General features: G+C 39.3%; 2 protein-coding genes across 3 annotated transcripts; one reads left to right on the top strand and one right to left on the bottom strand.

Annotated features, from left to right (window-relative positions):
• Positions 1-1,001: 1,001 nt before the first annotated feature.
• Positions 1,002-3,208, bottom strand: LOC113160707. Its single transcript, XM_026358095.1, has 2 exons — positions 2,835-3,208; positions 1,002-2,187 (listed from the first exon to the last, which is right to left on the bottom strand). Exons 1-2 carry the CDS (start codon positions 2,867-2,869, stop codon positions 1,410-1,412), a joined length of 813 nt encoding a protein of 270 aa, XP_026213880.1. The 5' UTR covers positions 2,870-3,208; the 3' UTR covers positions 1,002-1,409.
• A 6,086-nt stretch (positions 3,209-9,294) lies between these two features.
• cysltr1 (cysteinyl leukotriene receptor 1) lies at positions 9,295-12,882 on the top strand. Of its 2 annotated transcripts, none has more exons than XM_026357033.1 (2): positions 9,295-9,450; positions 10,257-12,882. In XM_026357033.1, the coding sequence occupies exon 2, from the start codon at positions 10,275-10,277 to the stop codon at positions 11,310-11,312; it is 1,038 nt and encodes a 345-aa protein (XP_026212818.1). In that variant the 5' UTR covers positions 9,295-9,450; positions 10,257-10,274; the 3' UTR covers positions 11,313-12,882. The 2 variants fall into 2 exon arrangements, with proteins under 2 accessions (XP_026212818.1, XP_026212819.1); XM_026357034.1 differs by having other exon boundaries at positions 10,254-12,882.
• The last annotated feature ends 7,721 nt before the right edge of the window (positions 12,883-20,603 follow it).

The following is a 20,603-nucleotide window of genomic DNA, read 5'->3' as shown; positions in this document are numbered from 1 at the left end:
TTTGCCTGGGGTCTTTAAGGCTTTTTTTTCCCATTAGGAAACTGCTTTTCCGCTCTCTGTGAGTGTTTGTATGCACTATCTGGGTGGACACAGACATTATGAAATTATGCTGGAGCCGTTCCCATTCATTAGACAAATTTCTTGCTACTGAACCATCCCGGTTTGTTTAATGGGCTGCATCCATTCTGCTGTAGAAATGATACGCTGCCGAAGAATGCAAACAGTGACACAAGAGATGATATGCAAACACAACACATCTTTAGACACTGGGAGGAGAAATTTTAAATTACCTCAATTCTAAACTCAACATGTTTCTGTGTGTTGTTCAGTGCCGCAAACCTGTGTTTATTAGTGTTGTATTTCATTTTACCATTGTTTCCTGGGCTGTCTGCCATATCAAACAGAGGAGAGACTGCAGGATGAGAGTGTGTTTACAAAATGGAGCAGATCATAATCTCTCACAGCTAAAATGGGACACCAGTTTACTTCAAGGATATCAAATGAAAACTGAGGAAGCCTTGCTCAACATAATATAACACCACATTTCACAAGTTGTTCATAGCTACACCACAACATTGCAGTATGGTTACTGACCTTTCAGTGTGTTTCACCTTTTCATGTTACTGTATTCGCTATATTACTATATATTTATCTCCTTCTGGATCACACCAACTGAAATCATCATCTGCTTGGTCATAGTACGAATGCTGTAGCCTTGATTGACTGTCTCCAGGTAATCTATCTATCTAATCTATGTTCTTGTTTCAGCAAGAAACAGAAACACGTGTTAATATAGCGAAGGCAGCGGCAGGTTTGACACCATTAATATACACGTATTCTCCAGACTAGAACCACAGGAAACAAGTTAAAAATCTTTGTTTTTGAAAGAGGAAATATATCGCAATCGTCATTATACGCATGAAATATCAAGAAAAAAAACATCTGCTCATGAAAAAATATACTCAAGGGCTTTGTTTCTACACTCTTAGTTTATTTGGTATGTTCCTGTGCATATTCTCAGTCGTCTTGATGAGCTTATTTAGAAGCTGAGTCATGATCCAGTTTCCATGACTCAAGTTTCACGTATGACTGGTAATGTATAATTGACATCCAATAACTTTACTGTAAATACATTTAAATAGATGTGTAAAATGATATGAGTCACTTCTCTCACCCTTTTTACCGTTTAAGCATAGCACATCATCAGAATGTGTGAGGTGTTTACCACATGTAGTCACAGAGGCTGCTGTTACTTTATGCTAAAGTCACATAGCCTCATTTAAATAAAACTACTTCATATTTCAAATAGGTACAATATATAAATCAAATTTTAGTAGTAAATAAAAAAATAAATTACAATATAAATAGAAATATCAGACAGGAATAAACTATTTATTTTACATTAGTATCTAATGAAAAGAGCACTTCCTGCTCTGAGGTTTGCTATGGAAGACAACATAGTGCAGCCACAAATTTCCCAGCCATAACATCTGCCTCAGGCAGGGGGAGGGAGGAGACCTCACACCCACATAGGAGATTTTACAGTCTTGTAATGCTGAGGAGTAAGTCTGAGGTCTGGAGTGCTGTAAAAGTTTTGAGTGTAGTGATAGTCCGAGTTCTAGCAGCACTAGAATCCAGACCAGGCTGCAGCTGAGCTGAGCCCAGTGAGAGGTCCTGAATCTTCGAGTCTGCTGAGGCCAGCGTGACACCAGTGTGGCCTCCAGCCCCAGCAGCCCCAGCAGGAGCAGCGAAGCCAGGTGGTGAGCATCAAGCAGCTGCTGACAGAGCACACTCACAGCCTCCCTCCACCAAAGAGATTCCCCCTCCTTCATGAGGCCCATCTCAACCGTCCAGATCACCTCCTCCATGCACCAGACTAGTGCCGCTCCCAGACGAAGAGCCCAGTGCAGCAGCACTAGACTGTCTGATAGAGCCAGCTGGGCCAGGAACACAGTGGAGGGCTTGGTAGAGATGTGAGGGGAGCGGAGCAGCAACAGAGCAGGCAGGCTGAAAATACAACCCACCAACAGGGGGAGGCCTGCTCCATGGGGGAACAACAGCACCGTCACAAGCTTCAGCAGTAAGAACCGTCGCAGCCAACCTCTGGAGGCAGACAGCACTCCTTCTGTGATAGATCCAGACCAGCACAGACAGCTTATCTCCCAGGCTGACTTTAGAACTTGTGATCTGCAGAGAGTTTAGCAAAGGCAAGTCAGCTTAATGTGATGCTCTTCAGTTGTTTTGGAAAAGGTCTCTTCAGTATAAATATTCAGCACATCTCTCTGATCCACACCCATTCAAAGATCCACTCACATAACCTAAACACAGCACATGTGGTTTATCTCTTCCACATAATCCACTTTACACCTTTCTCTTTTTTTATAACCGTTATCATGTTATACAAGAAGACAGAGGTCCAGCAAGCAAATAAGCCTGTCATACATTTTTCAGCTTAACAGCTGTCATTTATTACTGAGAAAGAATAACAGAGTCATATTAACTGCATATGACACACAATACTATCAACATTCATTCAGGAAAGTGTTCCAGTGTTCACACATCGCAGACAGAGGAAATACCTGGTCTGGAAAGCTGTGGATATTTGATTTAATCAGAGACATTCAACTCTTATATTTCAACTGGATCTAATAGTTTCTCAGTTCTGTGGAGCCGTTGAGTTTCGCAGTTCTTCTCCAATGCTGACCCCTTTGTTTTCCCCCCTAAAAGCTAAGAAAACTCGATATTTCAACAGCTGCTAGTTCAATAAACCCACCAAACTGCCTTTCAACAAATGAAAAAAAATTAAATTTAATGCTGCTGTGTGTGGGACTCACCTGTGTATTGGCAGGAATTTGAGATTGAAAGTCATTGTCCTGTTGGCTCTGGGCTGATTTTCCCACTCTAGCCCCTCTGCCACAGGACTGAAGTGAAAGAAAGTCCCCTCTCCCTTCTCTTTATCAACTTCAGTTGCTTCAGCTCAACTGGCTCAATCTACAGATGCCATCATGTCTCGCCCTGAGGTGAGCCACCCTACATCTGACTCATGAGTTTTTCCATGAAACACAAGCCAAAAACGAACTCCATGTGAAAGAGCTGTTGCCAAAAGCAAATTGCCATGATTCCCTTAGACTCCAGCATACTATACTATACTGTACACGTAGCTGCATATAAACCCGGAAAACCAAGGAAAGAAAAATTGTCACAGCCTGTTGGCACTTGTATTGAATGACTTACAACCCTGATTCAGCATTAGCGTAACAACCCACACATGCTGTCAGTAGTGTTTTAGAGGAAGGCAAGTTAACACACATCTGTATCTGCAAAAGATAGGGTGTGGGCTTTCTCTGGGATACGGCCCACAACCTTTATATTGTATGAGTCAGGTGCTACTGAAGTACCACTGCTGATTGATTGTAGATAGAGTGAAAGAAAATCCAACAGGGAACAAGGCAGTGACAAGAGAAATGGCATAGATTACGCCAAAGGTAACTTTGTAACTGTCAGATACTAGTAAGGATGATACACTGTGGCCTGTGATGCAGATAAAACACACTTTTCTGATAGTGGACCAAGACCTGGTGGTTCCACTTTTAGTCTGGTGCACTAACACATACGCGATGCTATTTAACAGGCCAGCTGTGTGACGAAGTGTGTATCACACATGTGAGTATCTCTGATATGGAAGTCATTGCCAAACAGGGTTTGGTTTGTTGTTTGTTTTGTTGTTTTACCAGAGCTTTGGGGATCCTTCAGTTTCCCATCGAGCATTCAGCACGATCAGGTCAACATTTGTCTGATACTTTGATTCCTGATCTGATTTCCACCTGGCTCGACTGTCTAGTGCTAAACTGTCAGTGCCTATCATCGTATCAGGATACTGACATTTGTAATTACACCAGCATGGTAGCATCAGTTCAATGGAAATGACATTATACTTACACATCTTTCCAATTTTATTTCCTTAAAAAAAAAGAACCAAAAATAAAAATTGTGAAACTGATTATTAAGAAATACTTTCAAGGGGCTCTTTAGTGCCCCCTGAGGTCAGACACCAATGAGTCCATATTGAGAGCGCAAGAGATGCCAGCCAATCAGGAAGTGTCTGCAAAAGTAGCTGGTTGAGGAAAGGTGCACAGCTACTATCAGTCTGCAGTCAAGGTAGCCACAGTGTACTTAACTGCAATTATCTGGTCGTCTTTCTTTAATTCGACTGCAAACAAAACACTGTGTATCCATGATGTGTACAGTGTGAATTTATTTTGTCTTGTGTTCCCTCTGTAGTCACGTCAGTGGTTTGGCAGCGTGACAGCTGCTGTCACTCAAATGCAAGCACGAACAGGGCGCTCCAAAAAAAAAAGATAAAAAAAGTATTTCTGTCCACAGGTCTTTTTTCTTCATTTTCAATAACACAAATTCTTTAACAATTTAATGATAGCGCTTTAAAATTACTCTCTATGTTGTTTATATCAATCAGATCATGTTTGTAGATCATGTCCTGCAGGTTTAATTTACTTTTCATTCAAATGTAATGATATACAAACAATAATTATGTCTTTTATAATTCTAGGTTGTATATTCAAAACATGTGGTGTAATGTTACACAAACCTTTTATGTGAAAGTGACCACGATGGTGTCAGACAAACCGTACAGTTGTGTGGAACGTTCAAATAATGAGATGCATTTTCTAGCATTCATTTTATGAATTATGTCCATTACTACATGTCTCAAGTTGCGCCGTCTGCTCTCAGTCAGATGATAAGACAGATGATGACTCTTATCTGTTTTATGACTCACAGACCTCACAACACCATTCAGAGATTGCCTGTTGTGACTCACACCACTACTCTCACACTACTACAATCAGTGTTGACAGCTGAACTTCCACTAAAATTAACTTGTTTTATTCTTTTGCAACTATTTTGGCGATGTAAAAGCCCTAGTGAGTGCTGTGCTGTTCACAGAGTGCACATCATCAGATAACAATAATGGGAAGCTTCCTCAAGATCATGAGAGATGACTTTCTCATATTTCCTTTCTAGTTTTATCTACATCCGTGTCTAGTCGCACGCATTCAACCATTTTGGTGTCACCCGTTCTCAGTTGTGGGACTTTATGTACAAACCCCATTTCCAGATAAGTTCAGACATGCATTTATCTGATAAAACAAAAGGAAATGTTGTAAGTGTTTTCCCCTTACCAACTGAATTGTATTTCATAAATAGATGCAAATTGAGACTCAGATTAACTCTTCAGCAGAGAATTGATGCACAACTTCCTCCTTGCATAATAGAGTTTCAGGCTGCGTTTCTAGATGAAGGCCGACTGTGTTAAATGAACACAGTTTTCCAAAGTATTCCTGAGCCCATGTGTCTATATTTATTATGGTATCATGATGATTTCTCTTTATGGAAGGCTGCTTGAGGGCTCAAAGGTAGCACACACTCAATAGTGGTTTCCACCCTTGGGCCTAATGCACTGAGATTTCCCCTGAGCCTTTTCACATTATTATGTACTGTAGAAGGTGAAAGGTCTTCATGAACTGACAAACCAACGTTGCTTGCGGAGACTGAGTGGATGCTCCTTTAATACAAGCATGATGACCTCTCCTGTTAGAGTAGAGTTAAAGGATGATTGAATTATATCCCATATTTCCATTTTAAAAAGATGCGACTATAGGTATTTGTTATGCCTTGTTCAATGAGCCAGTAAAGATAGATAGCTGAAGTTATAGGTGCAAAGATGTATACGCTTATAACTTTGTACAAATGTAGTAAAGATGTACCGCTGTTTCCACTGACCTGAAATACACAGGATTAAAAAATATCTGTACATCAGCTAAGAGGCAGACAGTTCTCATGCATACACAATGTAAGCAGTTAGGAAACCACAAAAGTTTTACAAGTTGTTTGTAAGCTGTTTGTTTCCCTCCAGTGTTCTGGTTGGGTCCTATCTCTGAGTTTTGCTTTATGAAACACTTAAGTGCTGAGATGAAAGGCATATTTCAGAGATAAAGTGACCTATATAAATATCTTAGTCTGCAGGGTATTCCATCTATGTTAGAGAAACAAAAAAGGCCATTTGAATGACAACAGATGTCAGTGTAAGCAGACCACCCACATATTATTATCATTTGACTATAAGATGCCTACTTTTTATAAAAGCTAGTCAGTTTAAGTACAATTGATTTTAAGTAAAGTCCCTACACCAACAAAGAACCAAATGTTTTGAACTGGACCTGACCTAAAGCAGCGGAGAGGAGCTGAGCAACTTCCAAACAGCGTGAAAAGACACCAGTGAAGCACACAAAAATAGATTTGTTGTTAGCTTTGGAGGAAGGGAAACAACTGGTCTCACTTCACCATGAAAGGACTTGCAGTGCTGAGAGGGGAAGGAACAGCTGGGTCCAGGTCATCTGTATACAATTAATAAAAGCTTGTGTTCATACCAAAACATCAACAGGTAGTTGCTTCACAGATGAGCTTGTGTGGTTTGGATCACAAGCAGATCCTTTCTTCCAACAATTTGTGTCTGTTCATCACCTTGGCAGAGGTCAATCTTGGACTCAACGCCATAAAACTCCAGGACTCATGTTCATTCATCATGAACCTAAATGTTATTGATATACAGCAAATACAAATGAACTAACCTTGTCATTGTAAAACATTTGGAAGTGGCTGTGTGTTAATTTCATATTTCTATGTAACATTAAAACTTGCTCTTATCAATATTATCATTTTAAGAACATGAGCTCATCAGTGGATCATATTATACTTTTCATGGTCTGATGTTACATACAGATTTTGTTAAGCTGGGTGTCCATGCTACACATACCTGTGTGTTATCATGCTCTCTTTATGCTTCATTTTCAAAATGCTATAACCCTTAATGTCTCTTGTTGGTGAAGTACATAACTGGTACTGGTACATACATAATAAAACAAGCAGCAATGAATGTAGTTAAAGTCCAGCAACAGACTTCAAGCAATGTTTCCATCTCTTCACAGCACTTCATATGCGACTGTTTTCACAATCCACTCCTTCTGTCCCTACCCCAGTCAATCAGAGATCAAGCTATATTCCTAGACATAATTTCTTTTAGTGAAAGAGAGCTTCATGTATGTTATATAAAACTTCTGTTGCAGTAAATGAGCTGGACAGCTATTGTGTTTTATAAATGTATTCTACGTCAAACAGTAACACTAAATAACTGTTGGCTGACTGTTGCTAAAAACATGGGTATTGTTTAGCCTGTGTTTTCATGTGGGCTAGACATCTTTCTCTACAGTTTACTTAGAGAGTGGTTAAAAGCAAGCAAAAGATGGAACTGGTGCCAACAAACACTGTTTTGGAGTTAGTTTTGTGACATTAAAAGTCACATTGAACCCCCTATCATTAATCACTTGACTCCACAGTTCTCCCCAGCTCTATTTAACCTGTTGCAACCAAAGCTACAGTGCTTGGTTAATGTTAGAGAATGACAGTGGACATATTTACTTTCCGAGAAAACCTATGTTAATGTACAAATAAACCAGAGCTATGAGTAAGAGTTTGTGTTAAAACCACAGTCTCTGCTGTGAAAGTGAGAATCTTCACAGCCTGCTGCACGGGAGGGTTGTCAGCAGCACTGACAATATCATACTGCAACATTTCTCTTTCCAGAGAGAGTGGTTTAACTCAGAGTGTCCCTGTTAACTTTTTACCTGTTTTACTGTTTACCCTTTTCTTCTTTGTCAGTAGCAATGAGAGCTGACATGCAGTGCAGTATATCTGAGATGTGCATTTATACTGGCCAATACTGCCCTGATAGTGGAAAGTGCCAACAAGAGGACCTTAATCCTGTGCAATCAATAAACAGTAATAAAATGATATACAGTTCAAGGTCCTTTGCGTGTCAAGAAATAAAATCACTGAGGCTCCAGGGTGAGCAAACTACTTCAGGAAAGTGGTTCACTCCAAGTGCACTTTCAGTAGCTTTCAAAAGAGTCAAACCACTTATTGTAGCTTTCTGACCCTGCAATTATTCTTTGTGCTGGCCTTAATGCACTATCAAGCTAATAGAGCAATAAGTCAAGATCATTTTTTCATCACTGGTGTTGATACAGATGGCTTCTTAGGCAAGTGGGCCTAAATGTTTGCCTTTGCCAGATCCTAACCACTAAATGAGTTACAGATGAATTATTCTGCCCTTTTACCGTACAGGCCTTTCAATTCCCATAATGAGTTTGACCATTTCCACTGTAGTATCCGCACTCCCTTTACTAAGTGTAAACCACAGCTATTAGCAACATACAAAGGAAATACTGTGGAATAAACAGAACAGACAAATGAAGCAAGGCATAGATAGCTATTGTAATTATAATAAATATTTAAAAACAAAGAAATATTTGATGAAAATAATATTTCTTACAGTACATTATAATAAGTATGTGAAATTGGTACACACGTGTTACTGAGATTATCACCTGGTTGTGTGCTATTTATGTTTATCTGTTTTTTGTTTAGGAGAACTGATTTATACTGATGTATAAAATGGTATTTCAACACACTGATTTGCTTTGTCACTTGTTAAACACTGTACAAAAGCTGCCGTGCCAACAATCTACAACAATAAAACAACCCAACCTTTAGCTATAGCTGATAGCTACAGATGATGCACCTGTGGATAAGCATGACCTTAACCCACAGTTTCACAAACTGAGCACCCTAAATGTTACAAAAGTCAACGCAATACATCTTGTGATTTTCACTGCCCACAACACTAAATTAAGATTAAAAACAGAAACACAGCTCACTGTATGTGACTGTAACAGCTGTGCTGGTGAGCAGACAACATACAAATAGAAAAGATGTTATCATTACAAATTACAGTTTAGCAAGTGTGGAAGCAGAATGTAACTTTCATACACTGTATATATATTTCAGAGAGCACACATACTTCTTAGATCCCACTATATACACACTGCTTGAGCAGAACAGGTCAGGCAAGCAAATACAAGCAACTGAGACAGAAATATGAGATGACATAAGGTAGAGTGTGTTGCAACTCACTTGATCTCACTGTGGGGACAAAAAAACATGCGCTTGCAAAATTAAAAGCATAACTGAAGTAAAATCAGACAGATGTTTTAACGGAACTGGACTATTAGAGCAACCAAACAGAGCATAACTTTTAGCAATGATGCAGTTTGATTCCCGTAAACGTGGAGCTGCGGAGGTGATGATGTCATTGTTTTGCAGCAAATGAGATAAAGAGAAAGACCAGTTCTGCTTTGAAAAGTCTCTCCACAGCTCAAGCAGCCACCTGCTGTAGAGTCCTCCCACTGCTGCTGTGACATCTGGAGGATAGACAGAAGGAGGAGACGCACTCTGAGGCAGCGCTGCTGTTGTACACATCAACCAGGGAGAAGTAAGACTGCCTGCCCCACTGTGACATCAGACAGGAATCTACTGGTAAGGAAAACTTGCTGGAGGCAGATTTTTTGTTATTGACAGAAAATTAAATTGACGGCATGTCACTTTCACATTTCCTTCAAGTGTCTAATGCAATGTAAATAGTTTCATTTTGTATGACGATAGGCAAGAGTGAGAATGCAAATAGTCCCTAAATGTGGATGAATGAATGAATACATCTATAATTTGAGAACGGCTCAATGCTATTTGCATCATAGCGACATTGATAAACCTGTTTGTAGTAGAGAGCATGAGATTATTTTGTTAATGGCACTGCAGATTATTTAAATGGCCTTGTTCTTTTAATTGAGGTTGCTTTCGTACTATGCAAGTTACTAAATGATTTATCAATTGCAGTACAGCTATGGATTCACTCAAAGAAACAATATGGCATCATTGTGCTCCAGTTGCTTTCAGTAGAGTTTTTCAGATTGTAGGGAGCTGTAACCAATTTCATCTTAAGGTAGGTTATCTGTACTGGGTCATCAGTTACTGTAGGTACCTATTCTAACCTCAGAAAAACAGAACTTTTGCCACGTGACAGGATAAAGGCCTAAATATGCTTATCTACTTTATCAGTTTCCTTCAGCGTCTGCACAGCACAGCACAACAGCCCGAAAATTGAGTCCATCTGTCAAAATGTCTTGCATTTTACAGTCACCGCAGGTCTCTCAGTTCTCTCATGAGTGTGTTTTTCTTTTTTTCTTTTTTTCTTGCAAGGTGGGTGGAAGCCATTTGAGAAGTTTCGATCAGTTGCATGTTCAGTTTTGCACACATCAACATGTAACCTCTCTCTGTCTCAGCAGCCTGGGGTGTAGCAACAAATGGAGCAGGTGAATGTGACGGGGGACGTAGGGAGGAACTCTACGAACTGTCCATCTATTGATGACTTCCGTAACCAGGTTTACTCAACGTCCTACTCCCTCATCACTGTGTTAGGCCTGGTTGGTAATGGCTTTGCCCTGGCAGTGCTGATCAGAACGTACCGCCAGAGCTCACCCTTTCACATCTACATGTTGAACCTGGCTGTGTCTGATCTGCTGTGTGTTATGACACTGCCACTGCGAGTTCTGTACTATGTCAACAAGGGCCAGTGGAACCAGGGGGATTTCCTGTGTCGTATCAGCTCCTACGCCCTCTATGTAAACCTGTACTGCAGTGTTTACTTCATGGCTGCCATGTCTGTCACACGGTTCTTGGCCATCGTCTTCCCTGTGCAGAACCTACGCCTGGTGACAGAGAGCCGTGCACGCCTGGTGTGTGCAGGCATCTGGTTGTTTATCTGTCTGTCATCCTCTCCCTTCCTGATGAGTGGCCAGTCTTTTGACCACACCACAAATAAAACCAAGTGCTTTGAGCCTCCTAGTGGTAAAGCTGTGAACAAACTAGTTGTGCTGAACTATTTGTCTCTTGGAATAGGCTTCATCCTGCCATTCTTGGTAATCCTAATCTGCTACGCTGGCATAGTCCGTACCCTGCTGTCTCGCAAACACACCGCCCGACGTCAGCGGGGCACAGCCAGCAAGGCCATTCGTATGATTATCATCGTCCTGCTGACCTTCTTCATCAGCTTCATGCCTTACCATGTGCAGCGCACCATCCACCTGAACTTTCTGTCCCGGACTGACACCACCTGCTCAGAGAGGGTTGCCATGCAGAAGTATGTAGTGGTGACACTGTGCCTGGCTGCTGCCAACTCGTGCTTTGATCCACTGCTTTATTTTTTCTCTGGAGAGGGTTTCCGCAGCCGTTTGTCCTCCATGCGCCACTCAGTGACAGTCAACAGCAAGCGCCATGTAGCCAGGCTGAAGCCCGTTTCAGGCTCAGAGTGTGGGGAAAGCCACCAGCTGAAGGACAGTTAATTTACACGGCTGAGGGTCATCAAGGGTCATCAAGCAGGCTGTTTAGGATGTGTTTAAAAGGAGCTTGGGATGACTTGTGGCTTCATTATAAGTCAGGCTAGGAGAAACATACAGCACAAAGATGAAACCACATGTTGGTTAAGTAGTTAAGCATTTAAGTTATACATCTCAGGAGGATGTTTTCTATTAGGTTGGATATTTATTATTGTAAAGAGTGAACATTGTTTAAGTGATGTTGTTCTGCAATATTATGATGACAGTAACCAGTAGCGTATTGTGTCCCCATAGTCAGACTGTGGAATCAGAACTATAATATTCTTGCATTATATGAATTTAGAAATCTATGGTATGTTTCATACCATTTTCTCCATGAAGCTTCCCAGATACTTTAATTTGTCTCACACATCTCCTGGCATAAGGGCACTTTGGCACTCCTCTCCAGTTTGCCTGATCTGAGCCACAAGCAGGTTGCATGGCTGTTTTATATGTGGACCACTTTAGTCTTACATCCACTTTGTCGTGCCCAGTAGAAGATCAGCAGTGCTGCATCACTGCCTCAAGTGGCCCACATCAGAATGCTACCTGGGTTGAGTCTTGTATCACACAAACAGGAAATGTGAATGCTAACTGAGAAGGGCTTAAACTGACTATTGTACAGCTTGTCTTTTATTTGGTAGTGTCATTTTATTCTGATATCAAAGCAGCAGGCTTTGTGCCATGTAATGGCCTTTTTGTAATTTATTTTATTATTATAATGTAAATCTCAATGCTATCATATTGACAAAATTAGGATTCATACTTGCTGTCATTATGTTGTAATGTGTTGCATTTTCTTTTAAATTTTTTATAAACTAAATTTTTTATAAACTTTTTTTTTTTATGTGTTCTGTTTGAGGCTCAAACGTTTGAAGTTGAGGTGGAAGGATAATTGGTGAAGTGTACCTTTAATTAAAGGAATACTATGTAATGTATTTACTATGCTAAATAATGAAACGGCCATTAAATGTCATCAGAGATAAAGAGAAATGCTAAGTTTAAATATTAACTTTAACTGTTTGGATCTGTGTGATTCTGCCCACTGCACATTTACCCAGTAACATCTGGACACCACAGGTTGCCAAACATGACACTCTTTAGATTCCAGATGGATTTTAAAGAGGACTTATATGTGCTTTGGACAGGTAGACTTAATCACGGGGCTTTGGCTGAGATTAGCTAACTCTAACTTATTACAATTACTAATAGAGATGGTTATTATAAATCATGAAAAAGTTCAAGCAGCAAGTATTTTACACACAGACAATGAAGTGAGTCGGACCGGTGCTGGCTAGCACAGTCATTCTCACATTAAATGTTATGATTCACACCAGACAGAGGCCCAGGACAGACCTGCTGAGCTCCCACATGTTTAACTTGCTGCTAGTATTTTGAATTACTACTGCAACAGCCTTTTTAAAAGCTCTGTGTCAGTGCTACTTATTGTTCATTCAACCCAGCTTGGAAAAATTGAAAAAAGTCCCTGCTGTTTTGTTTTTTTACTGTTTGATAGATTAAAGGCCAACCAACTGTTGTCTGCATGTTTTCATGTCTTCCTTCTAAACTAAGGAAATTAGCTACTAATTGAAGTTTCGCTGTACACACACACAAAAATGCTCATAAAAATCTTTTTATCTGGTTCATGTGCAAGAAGGCAAAGAAGCTCATTTCCTACTGTCTAACAGAGTAACTCATTTAAGCATCTGAAAGCTTTCTACTGTATTCCTTCTGTATGCAAACAATAACCCATGTTGTGTATGATTACGGCATTAATAAATCACCAAATAAGTGGCACTGTCATGTGCAGTTGATGGCTGATTGCGTTAAGAGTTTCATATTCTGTCCACTGGATGTCGCACAAGCACCCAGAATATGAGTCCTGCCAATGATTCAGTATTAATCATTTTCTCTTGGTTGTTCTTTCATTGTCATATTCTTTAAGATGGGTCGTGGATTTTCAGAGTCATTTAGTAATTGACTGCACTAAATGTACATGTCATAAAACCGTTTGTATTTACTTGTATTAGCTGAAGATATAACATGTTTCATTTAATGGTAAGAGCAAATCTTTACCCTTCAATAAAGCAACAACATTCAGACTTAAGCTTACAGGTTATTTCGAATTACAAAACAACTAAGAGAGGCCCGACTGCTGAGGCTATCGCTGCCTATTAAAACATAGAGGGCCACTGTATTATCACTCCATAAACAAATAATATTAAGCACATGATGAACCCTGTCCTCCATTTAAACAAAATGTTGTTTGTTTGAGTTTGCAAAGCAGAGCTGTCTTTGAGCTGGGCCTGCAGTGCTAGTGTTCCTCACAGCAGAGATACTCACCATATAGGAAGTAAGGAAAGTCCCTGCTAAATTCATTTGTTGCTAAAGAACTTATGGCACCCTATTACATTGTAGGAAATCACTCATATCATTTTATTTTCTTCTAGCTGTGCTCCAGGTTTCCTGCTTCACAGGTGGTTTTTGAAAGACTAAGAATAACTTGTTTGCCTTCAGGGGAAACAGACTTAGTTTTGTAACATGTGTCAATTCCAACCACAGGAGTTCACAAGGAGTTAGAGAAACTTCCCAAGAACACTGTTTATATATTGTGGACATTGTTTCTGTCTTCATATATAAACATACCCCTAATTTACTGTTGATTGTGAGTGTTTTTTTTTCCTGATTTCCTTAATACATACAATACATATACATTATGTTTTCGTGTTTTTTTTTTATATATTTATTTATTATAAATAGGTCACAAATAGCTTAAGGGGATATCAGCACTTTAGTGTTGCAGCTATTAATATGGGTTAAGCCTTAGGACCTAGGACCTTATTTCCCATAAAGCTGCTAAAAAGCCTTGTTTTGTTGGTAAAAACCTTTTTATTACACCCCCCATGCCTGATAAACAGCCATATCTTTCAAACTAGCTTGTGACACAAACCTAACCCTGTTGAAAGTCTCAACTCTGTTGACATCAACAAAATGACAACTCCAGTGCCACAGGCTGCGTACTGTTCGTCATGAAGAATAAATCGGCTATGACATGTCAATCCACAGGAGATACCCTTTAATACAATAGATCAAGAGTGGGTCAGGCTTTTGTTACTCATGCATGAATTCATTTTATTTTTTATTTTTTTGCCACTTGAATGCAGAACAACAAACAGGGGCGTGCCATAATCCGGGAGAGAAAAGAAATAGAAGATCTTTTTTTCTCCATGACTTACTTGTTTTAGTGCCAGTTTGAGATTTTGGTTAATTTCTCACAGTTTGGAAATGATCACTGATGTTTTCGGGTCTCACTCTGATAGTATTCCAAGGTTTTAAAATGTTTCACATGTTTTTCACCTTTCGTCTAAAGGAGCACAACTTTTTTTTTTCTGACTTACTGGCGCATCTTTTCATTTCTACAAGAAAAGAAAACGCAGGTGGCTTCTCACATTTTACGATACTGTAGATCAGCAATCACATAGTGCTCTGTCTGTTAAAAGGAGACTTGTTAAGTACTCAAGATACTCAAGTGCATTTCAGTTTTCACTTTCTTTGCCTTTGCATGTCAAAACTATCATTCATGAGAAACCTATGAACACACACACACACACACACACACACACACACACACACACACACGCACACACTGAATGTCCTGAGAAAGATCTTCTTCATTTCCTTTGCTTTTCCACAACTGAGGTCATTTTCTCCTACACTGACCTCAGCTGTCGCTTCATATTTCTCCTGAGGCGGGCTCTGGGAGAAAAAGTTCAGACTTCAGTAAACTCAAGATAAGAGTGTGATTTACTTATCAGGAGACAAAGGAAAAACAGAAGTGAGCAGCGCAGTTTTCCTCTGGGATGGGCTCTGGCATGCACTTATGAGCTTGCTAAGTAAGAACGACAGCTCAGATGCAAATGTCTACACAACACAGCAAAGGGGAAACCAACCTGACATTAACATACATTGACAAACAGTCTATTTTAGCCAAATCCAGCTGTGGTTTCCACTAATTAAAAATGTAACCAAACCTGCTCCTCAAATCAGCCAGTCAGACGAGGTGATACATGATAGCCACGATTTAGAAACTAATTGTTAAATCAACTTACTACAAAAAATCTTCTCTTATCTTTCTTGATGGCTGTTATAACAGTCATCACATAGACCTCTAGGTCTGGTCTATGTTATCACAATGAAGTTGAGGTCAGAGATTTTGGCTGAACTAAACTTCAAAAAGACTTTTTGGATGTTTTTACACACAATATGATTTTTTTATCATTTGCCAACACAACTCTATGTAATTATATGTACAATGTGAAAACTATTTAAGGTGTAGTTAGAGTTTGTTTTCTCTAAAAACCTAAGCCACACCAGCTGCAGCTGGGATTAAAGCTAACAGGAGCAGTGAGAGTGAATTAAAACAGTACAACAGTGAGCGCAAAGATGGTAAAAAGCCGGGTGAAACTGTAGAACAGGGTAATGATTCTGTCTGGCTCCTTCACCTTTAGTCATCTGCTCCTCTGTTGCTTAACATTTTGAGTAGAGCAGCTTTAATAATAGATAATATTCCTTTTTAAAGTCTCAACTTCTTCTCATGATATTACACGCACACGTGCTTTGGTTGATACTTGCAACAAGGAGACTGGTGAAAAGTTGAAGAAAACTGTTTATGGCTGTTCTGCAGTTCACCTCTACAACAGATTGGCCTCCTCCATCTTACTACTCAGTGTTGTATAGAAAAATCAAGAAGCACTAAACCAGAGTGTGCAGTGACATCTGAAATGATGTCACAATGTTAGGTTCACCTAATTGATAAAATGCAATTCTACTCTACACGTTTATAATTTCTCATAATCAATAATAAAATGGCCAGTGAGTGTGTGTCAGTACTGTATGTGCACACAGTAAAAACCCAAATTAATGGCTCAACAGCAAAATTAGATCTGTTGTCCCTTTCCTTGGTTAAGTGCTTTAGTGGTTAGTTAGGTCACTGAACAGAACACTGCCTCGTGGAGCCTCATAACACTAAGTTGCCTCCCACTGCCATCTGAAACATGCCTGTAAAACATGTAAAGTCACTTACAGGCTGGGAAGATGAAGGACATGAGATAAGCACTGCTGTTTCTAAAGAGTGCATGCTGAGTGTGCTTGTTTTTGCTCATTCCTGGACACACGACCCACATTAAAGGACATATGCAGATTGCATCTTCTTTACTCCCAGAGTGCAAGGTTAAAGACCAAGCTGAGGGTTATGGTCGTTGTTGAGTTCAGGTTGGAGGACAGTGAGGCAGACAAACGTCTCACAGACGGGTTAATGGCACTCTGGAGCCTCAAGAGCAACTGGAGTCAAGTCATGTCAGGCTTTTACTGAGACGTCTGTCTGTCAGTTAGAGACACACTGTAAAAGACTGACCATACCCATTACATTATGTGTTACCAAACACTAACTCTCTGAACTTACGAGGGCACACCCCTCGATCGGAGAGCTTGTAGCTGCTCTAACAGAAAGCTCGCAAACAGCACAACAGTGTCCTCAGTTATTGTGTGTTCCAAGTATTTTGGACCACCAGTGTACTTTTGTCAGCACCGTGACGCACACAAAGAGAAAGGCCCCTCAGTTTGCTTGACTTTTAAAGTCTTATCACCGCATCACCTCACCAGATCACACAAGGCCATCTGGTAAAGACGTTTAGAACAAATAAAAAAAAACAAAGAGGAATAAATGGAATTATTGCACTTACAACAAAAACCAGGTTATTGTCCTTCACAGAATCATTTGGGGGGTTAAAAAGACCGTTTTCAATCTAAATCTAGTTTAGTTCAGTGAGAACACACATCAAAAATATCAAGATTAAGAGAATCACTGACTTACAGATGTTTCATGAAAAAAAAATCTGATTCCTTCACCACATTTCACTCATTTCCTTCATGATTTAGCCCACTGAGCCAATGTAATCTAAGTTGGTTCAATCTTAGCAAAAGGAAGACTACCGCTGTGATGTTTCTCTCTCCAGATCCTAGAGCCACAGTAGGAGAGGAGTTTAATGCCAAAACTGCAAATGGATGTTTGGCAAAAACTTGAGTTTGGGAACGATTATTCAAACAGAAAGCTCTTTGTTCAGAGTCAAAAGGAACGATGGCTGTGCCGCTCTCAGCACTGACAACAAAGGCAGAAGTTCTTTGTAAATCAATGAGGTGAAAAAAGAGGATTTAGAGGTTTACTGAAGCAGTGAGCGGGGAAACGTGGTGATACCGTATTCACTAATAAACTGTAACAAGTCCAGTGACAAGCAGTGAAACTGGGTCATCATAGTGACAGCCACTTACTGTGGCTCGTGTCTTAGTTTTTCTGTGTCTTAAAAGTAGTGAACTGGCTCTTATTAGGCTCTTTGTGCCACATGACATATCAATACAACAATATATCTAATCTATACACATGCACAGTGTTTGGGTAGACAGTCACTGTTTATCCAAACCAGAAAGATCACTGTAAACAAATAGTGGGCGCGCAGGGAACAAAGCTGAGGTTTGGCTTCTAAATTGGTGTAAAATCAAACTGTAAACATTTCAAAAGGCAGTTTGTCTTCATCATGTTTGTAAATCTGTTTGAGACATTTAAATAAAATACTGTCTGGATTCATGAGTTATCAGCTGTCTCGCCATTTATGATTCAAATAAATGTGAAATTAAACATATTCAGTGATACAGAACTTTATATTAATTATATATATATATATATATATATATATATATATATATATATATATATATATATATATATATATATAATATACTGCACAACACTGCAGAGAAATACAATGACACAAAAAACATAATTGGACACTTCAAGAGAGAAACGAGACAAGCTGAAAAAAGAAACACAACAGAAGACAAAACAAAAATGTAGAAAAAAAGCCCAGTTTAAGATCTAAATGAACAAACAAACTAACATATGAAAGTGATTAGTAAAAAACATGCAATGCATGCAAATGTTTCCTGCTTTGTTTTACATGTTCAAACAGAAAGAAACATATTTTCATTGTGCTTTACAAAAAAGTTTAGTTTTTTTTTAGAAAATTCTGCAAATAGATTCATAAAAATATAAATATGTTTCACTGTTTTTAGTCACAGGTGAAAATGTACAACTGGCCATGATCACCAGATGACTGAGGGGACTGTGTAGCCTCACACTGGTCACAGTGGCCATGCTGAAGTGCTGGGTCATTTTATGGTTATAGAAAGCTTTTGCAGGACTTAACTGAAGTTTCTTCAGTAAACAAAGGTTGCGTGCTTCTTTGCCTTTCCTTGGTTAGTGAAAAGAGACACCACAATGGTCAGACAGGAATAGAGGATGCCGTGGTCAGTGGGTGGGTGAGGGGGCCCCTGCTGCAGCCTAGCCTCCACAGGTGAAGACACCTCAACATCTATCAGGTTATTTTGTGCACTTCTTCAAGTGTCCATTGTGTTGTCTTCCAGCTATCACATGACACCTGGTCACACACTCACTCATCAGGGTTATCCGCAACCCTCTGCTTGCACCGTCATAAAAGCAATTGCACACAGACATGTACTCAGATGCACACAATGGGCTGCTTGTTATCCCCACTGAGCGTACAGGAAGCCTCCCCTCCAGATTTGAGTAGACTGAAGAAGGACCAGAACATGTGGCCTTCACTGACCCCAAAACCACATCAATGCAGACCATTGATACATTTCTTTTAATTAACTGACATCAGCAACTCGTATCCATCTGCTATTACCACTGTAGTCAACACTGAAAGTAAATGTTGAAACACATAATACATTCGTACTCAATCTAGTGCATTATGTGTTAGATTCTGCATAATTAGTGATTAATATATAGCAAACTGAACCAGTTACTGATATAACTTGTCTCAATAGCCATTACTATGGTTGGGTTAGGGTTAACTTGCCATATAAGAATACATGATGAGGCAGTCAACCTCATGCTGACTTTCACCTTTCCAAATTCTATTTTCATAATTAAATTCAGTTCTCTCCAAACAATTGAGTTTAGAAGAAACTTGTCACAGTTGCCAGGTTTAATTCCATCTTGAGTTCAGATGAGGGTTTAGACAACATAAGAAAATATTGGATTTGCTGGTGTTAAGTATTTGTCAAAAACTGGAGACACTGAGTCTGAAGGTTTGACGACATATAGTTTTGTAGTGGTGTCATTTAGAGGTTCTGTTCTGTGCTCCTATTGTGAAAACACTCATGGAAATGTAGTACTGGATAGTGATAGGGAACTAATAACATGCTCACATTTTGTCAAACATAATTTCTTACTCTTAGATATGAAGGGATGTGATTGATATCAGAAAACATATGACTTATCAGCTGACATATAAAAACAAAAATTTAAAAATTAAAAATCACAATAAATATAAAAACTTTAAATTTGAAATATGGCAAAGGAAGCCCACCTACAAACGCTTACCTGCTTACCTTCTACTTTTAAGTGTTCATCCACTTCGATCCCCAATGAGGGTGATGATGTTTTTTTGAGACCTCTGGTCACTGGAGCAGAGGAAAGAAAAATGTAAAGCAGATGTCTTCTGTAACTGAATTTGCAAGTTCAGCCAAAACCTGACCACAGCATCTACTGTATGTTGAGAAGCAAAAACATAAATTCTGATGGGATCAGGTCCTAGAAGTTAAAAAAGGTTAAATATACAAACAGTGAATCTTTTCTACTGGCTTTGTTGACTTACAGTGGTAAGAAAAACTATTTTAACCCCTTTGGAATTTCATTGTTTTCTGCATTAATGTTTCATAAGACATTTCTTCATCTAGGTCACGAGTATTAACAAATATAATGTGCCTAAAATAGTAACACAAAACATATTCAGTTCTTTCATGCCTTTATTGAGAACAAGTATGCGAATACGCATCATAGTGCTAGTGGAAAAAGTATTTGAACCTCAAAAAAGCTAATTGGAGTCAGGTGCTAGCATGCCTGGAGTCTTTTTAAGGGTGTGGACTACTACGACTTCGATTGACAAAACCCACTCAAACCTTTTGAGTTTCCTCCGCACAAGAAAAATACGCTTATGTAAGCCATGCCTCACCAAAAGGAGCTTTCAGAGGATCTATGATCAAGAATTGTAGATTTACATAAAGCTGGAAAAGGTTTCCAAAGGTTACAAAGTGATTTCAAAAAATTTAGAAATTCACCAGTCTACAGTTAGGAAACACCACTCTCTTCCACTAGCTAGTGAATTTTTTAATGTTGTT

This window comes from Anabas testudineus, chromosome 10 (assembly GCF_900324465.2).
Source record: "Anabas testudineus chromosome 10, fAnaTes1.2, whole genome shotgun sequence".
NCBI lineage: Eukaryota > Metazoa > Chordata > Actinopteri > Anabantiformes > Anabantidae > Anabas > Anabas testudineus.
The sequence above is the reverse complement of the archived record's forward strand: the minus strand, read 5'-3'. Positions and strand labels throughout refer to the sequence as shown.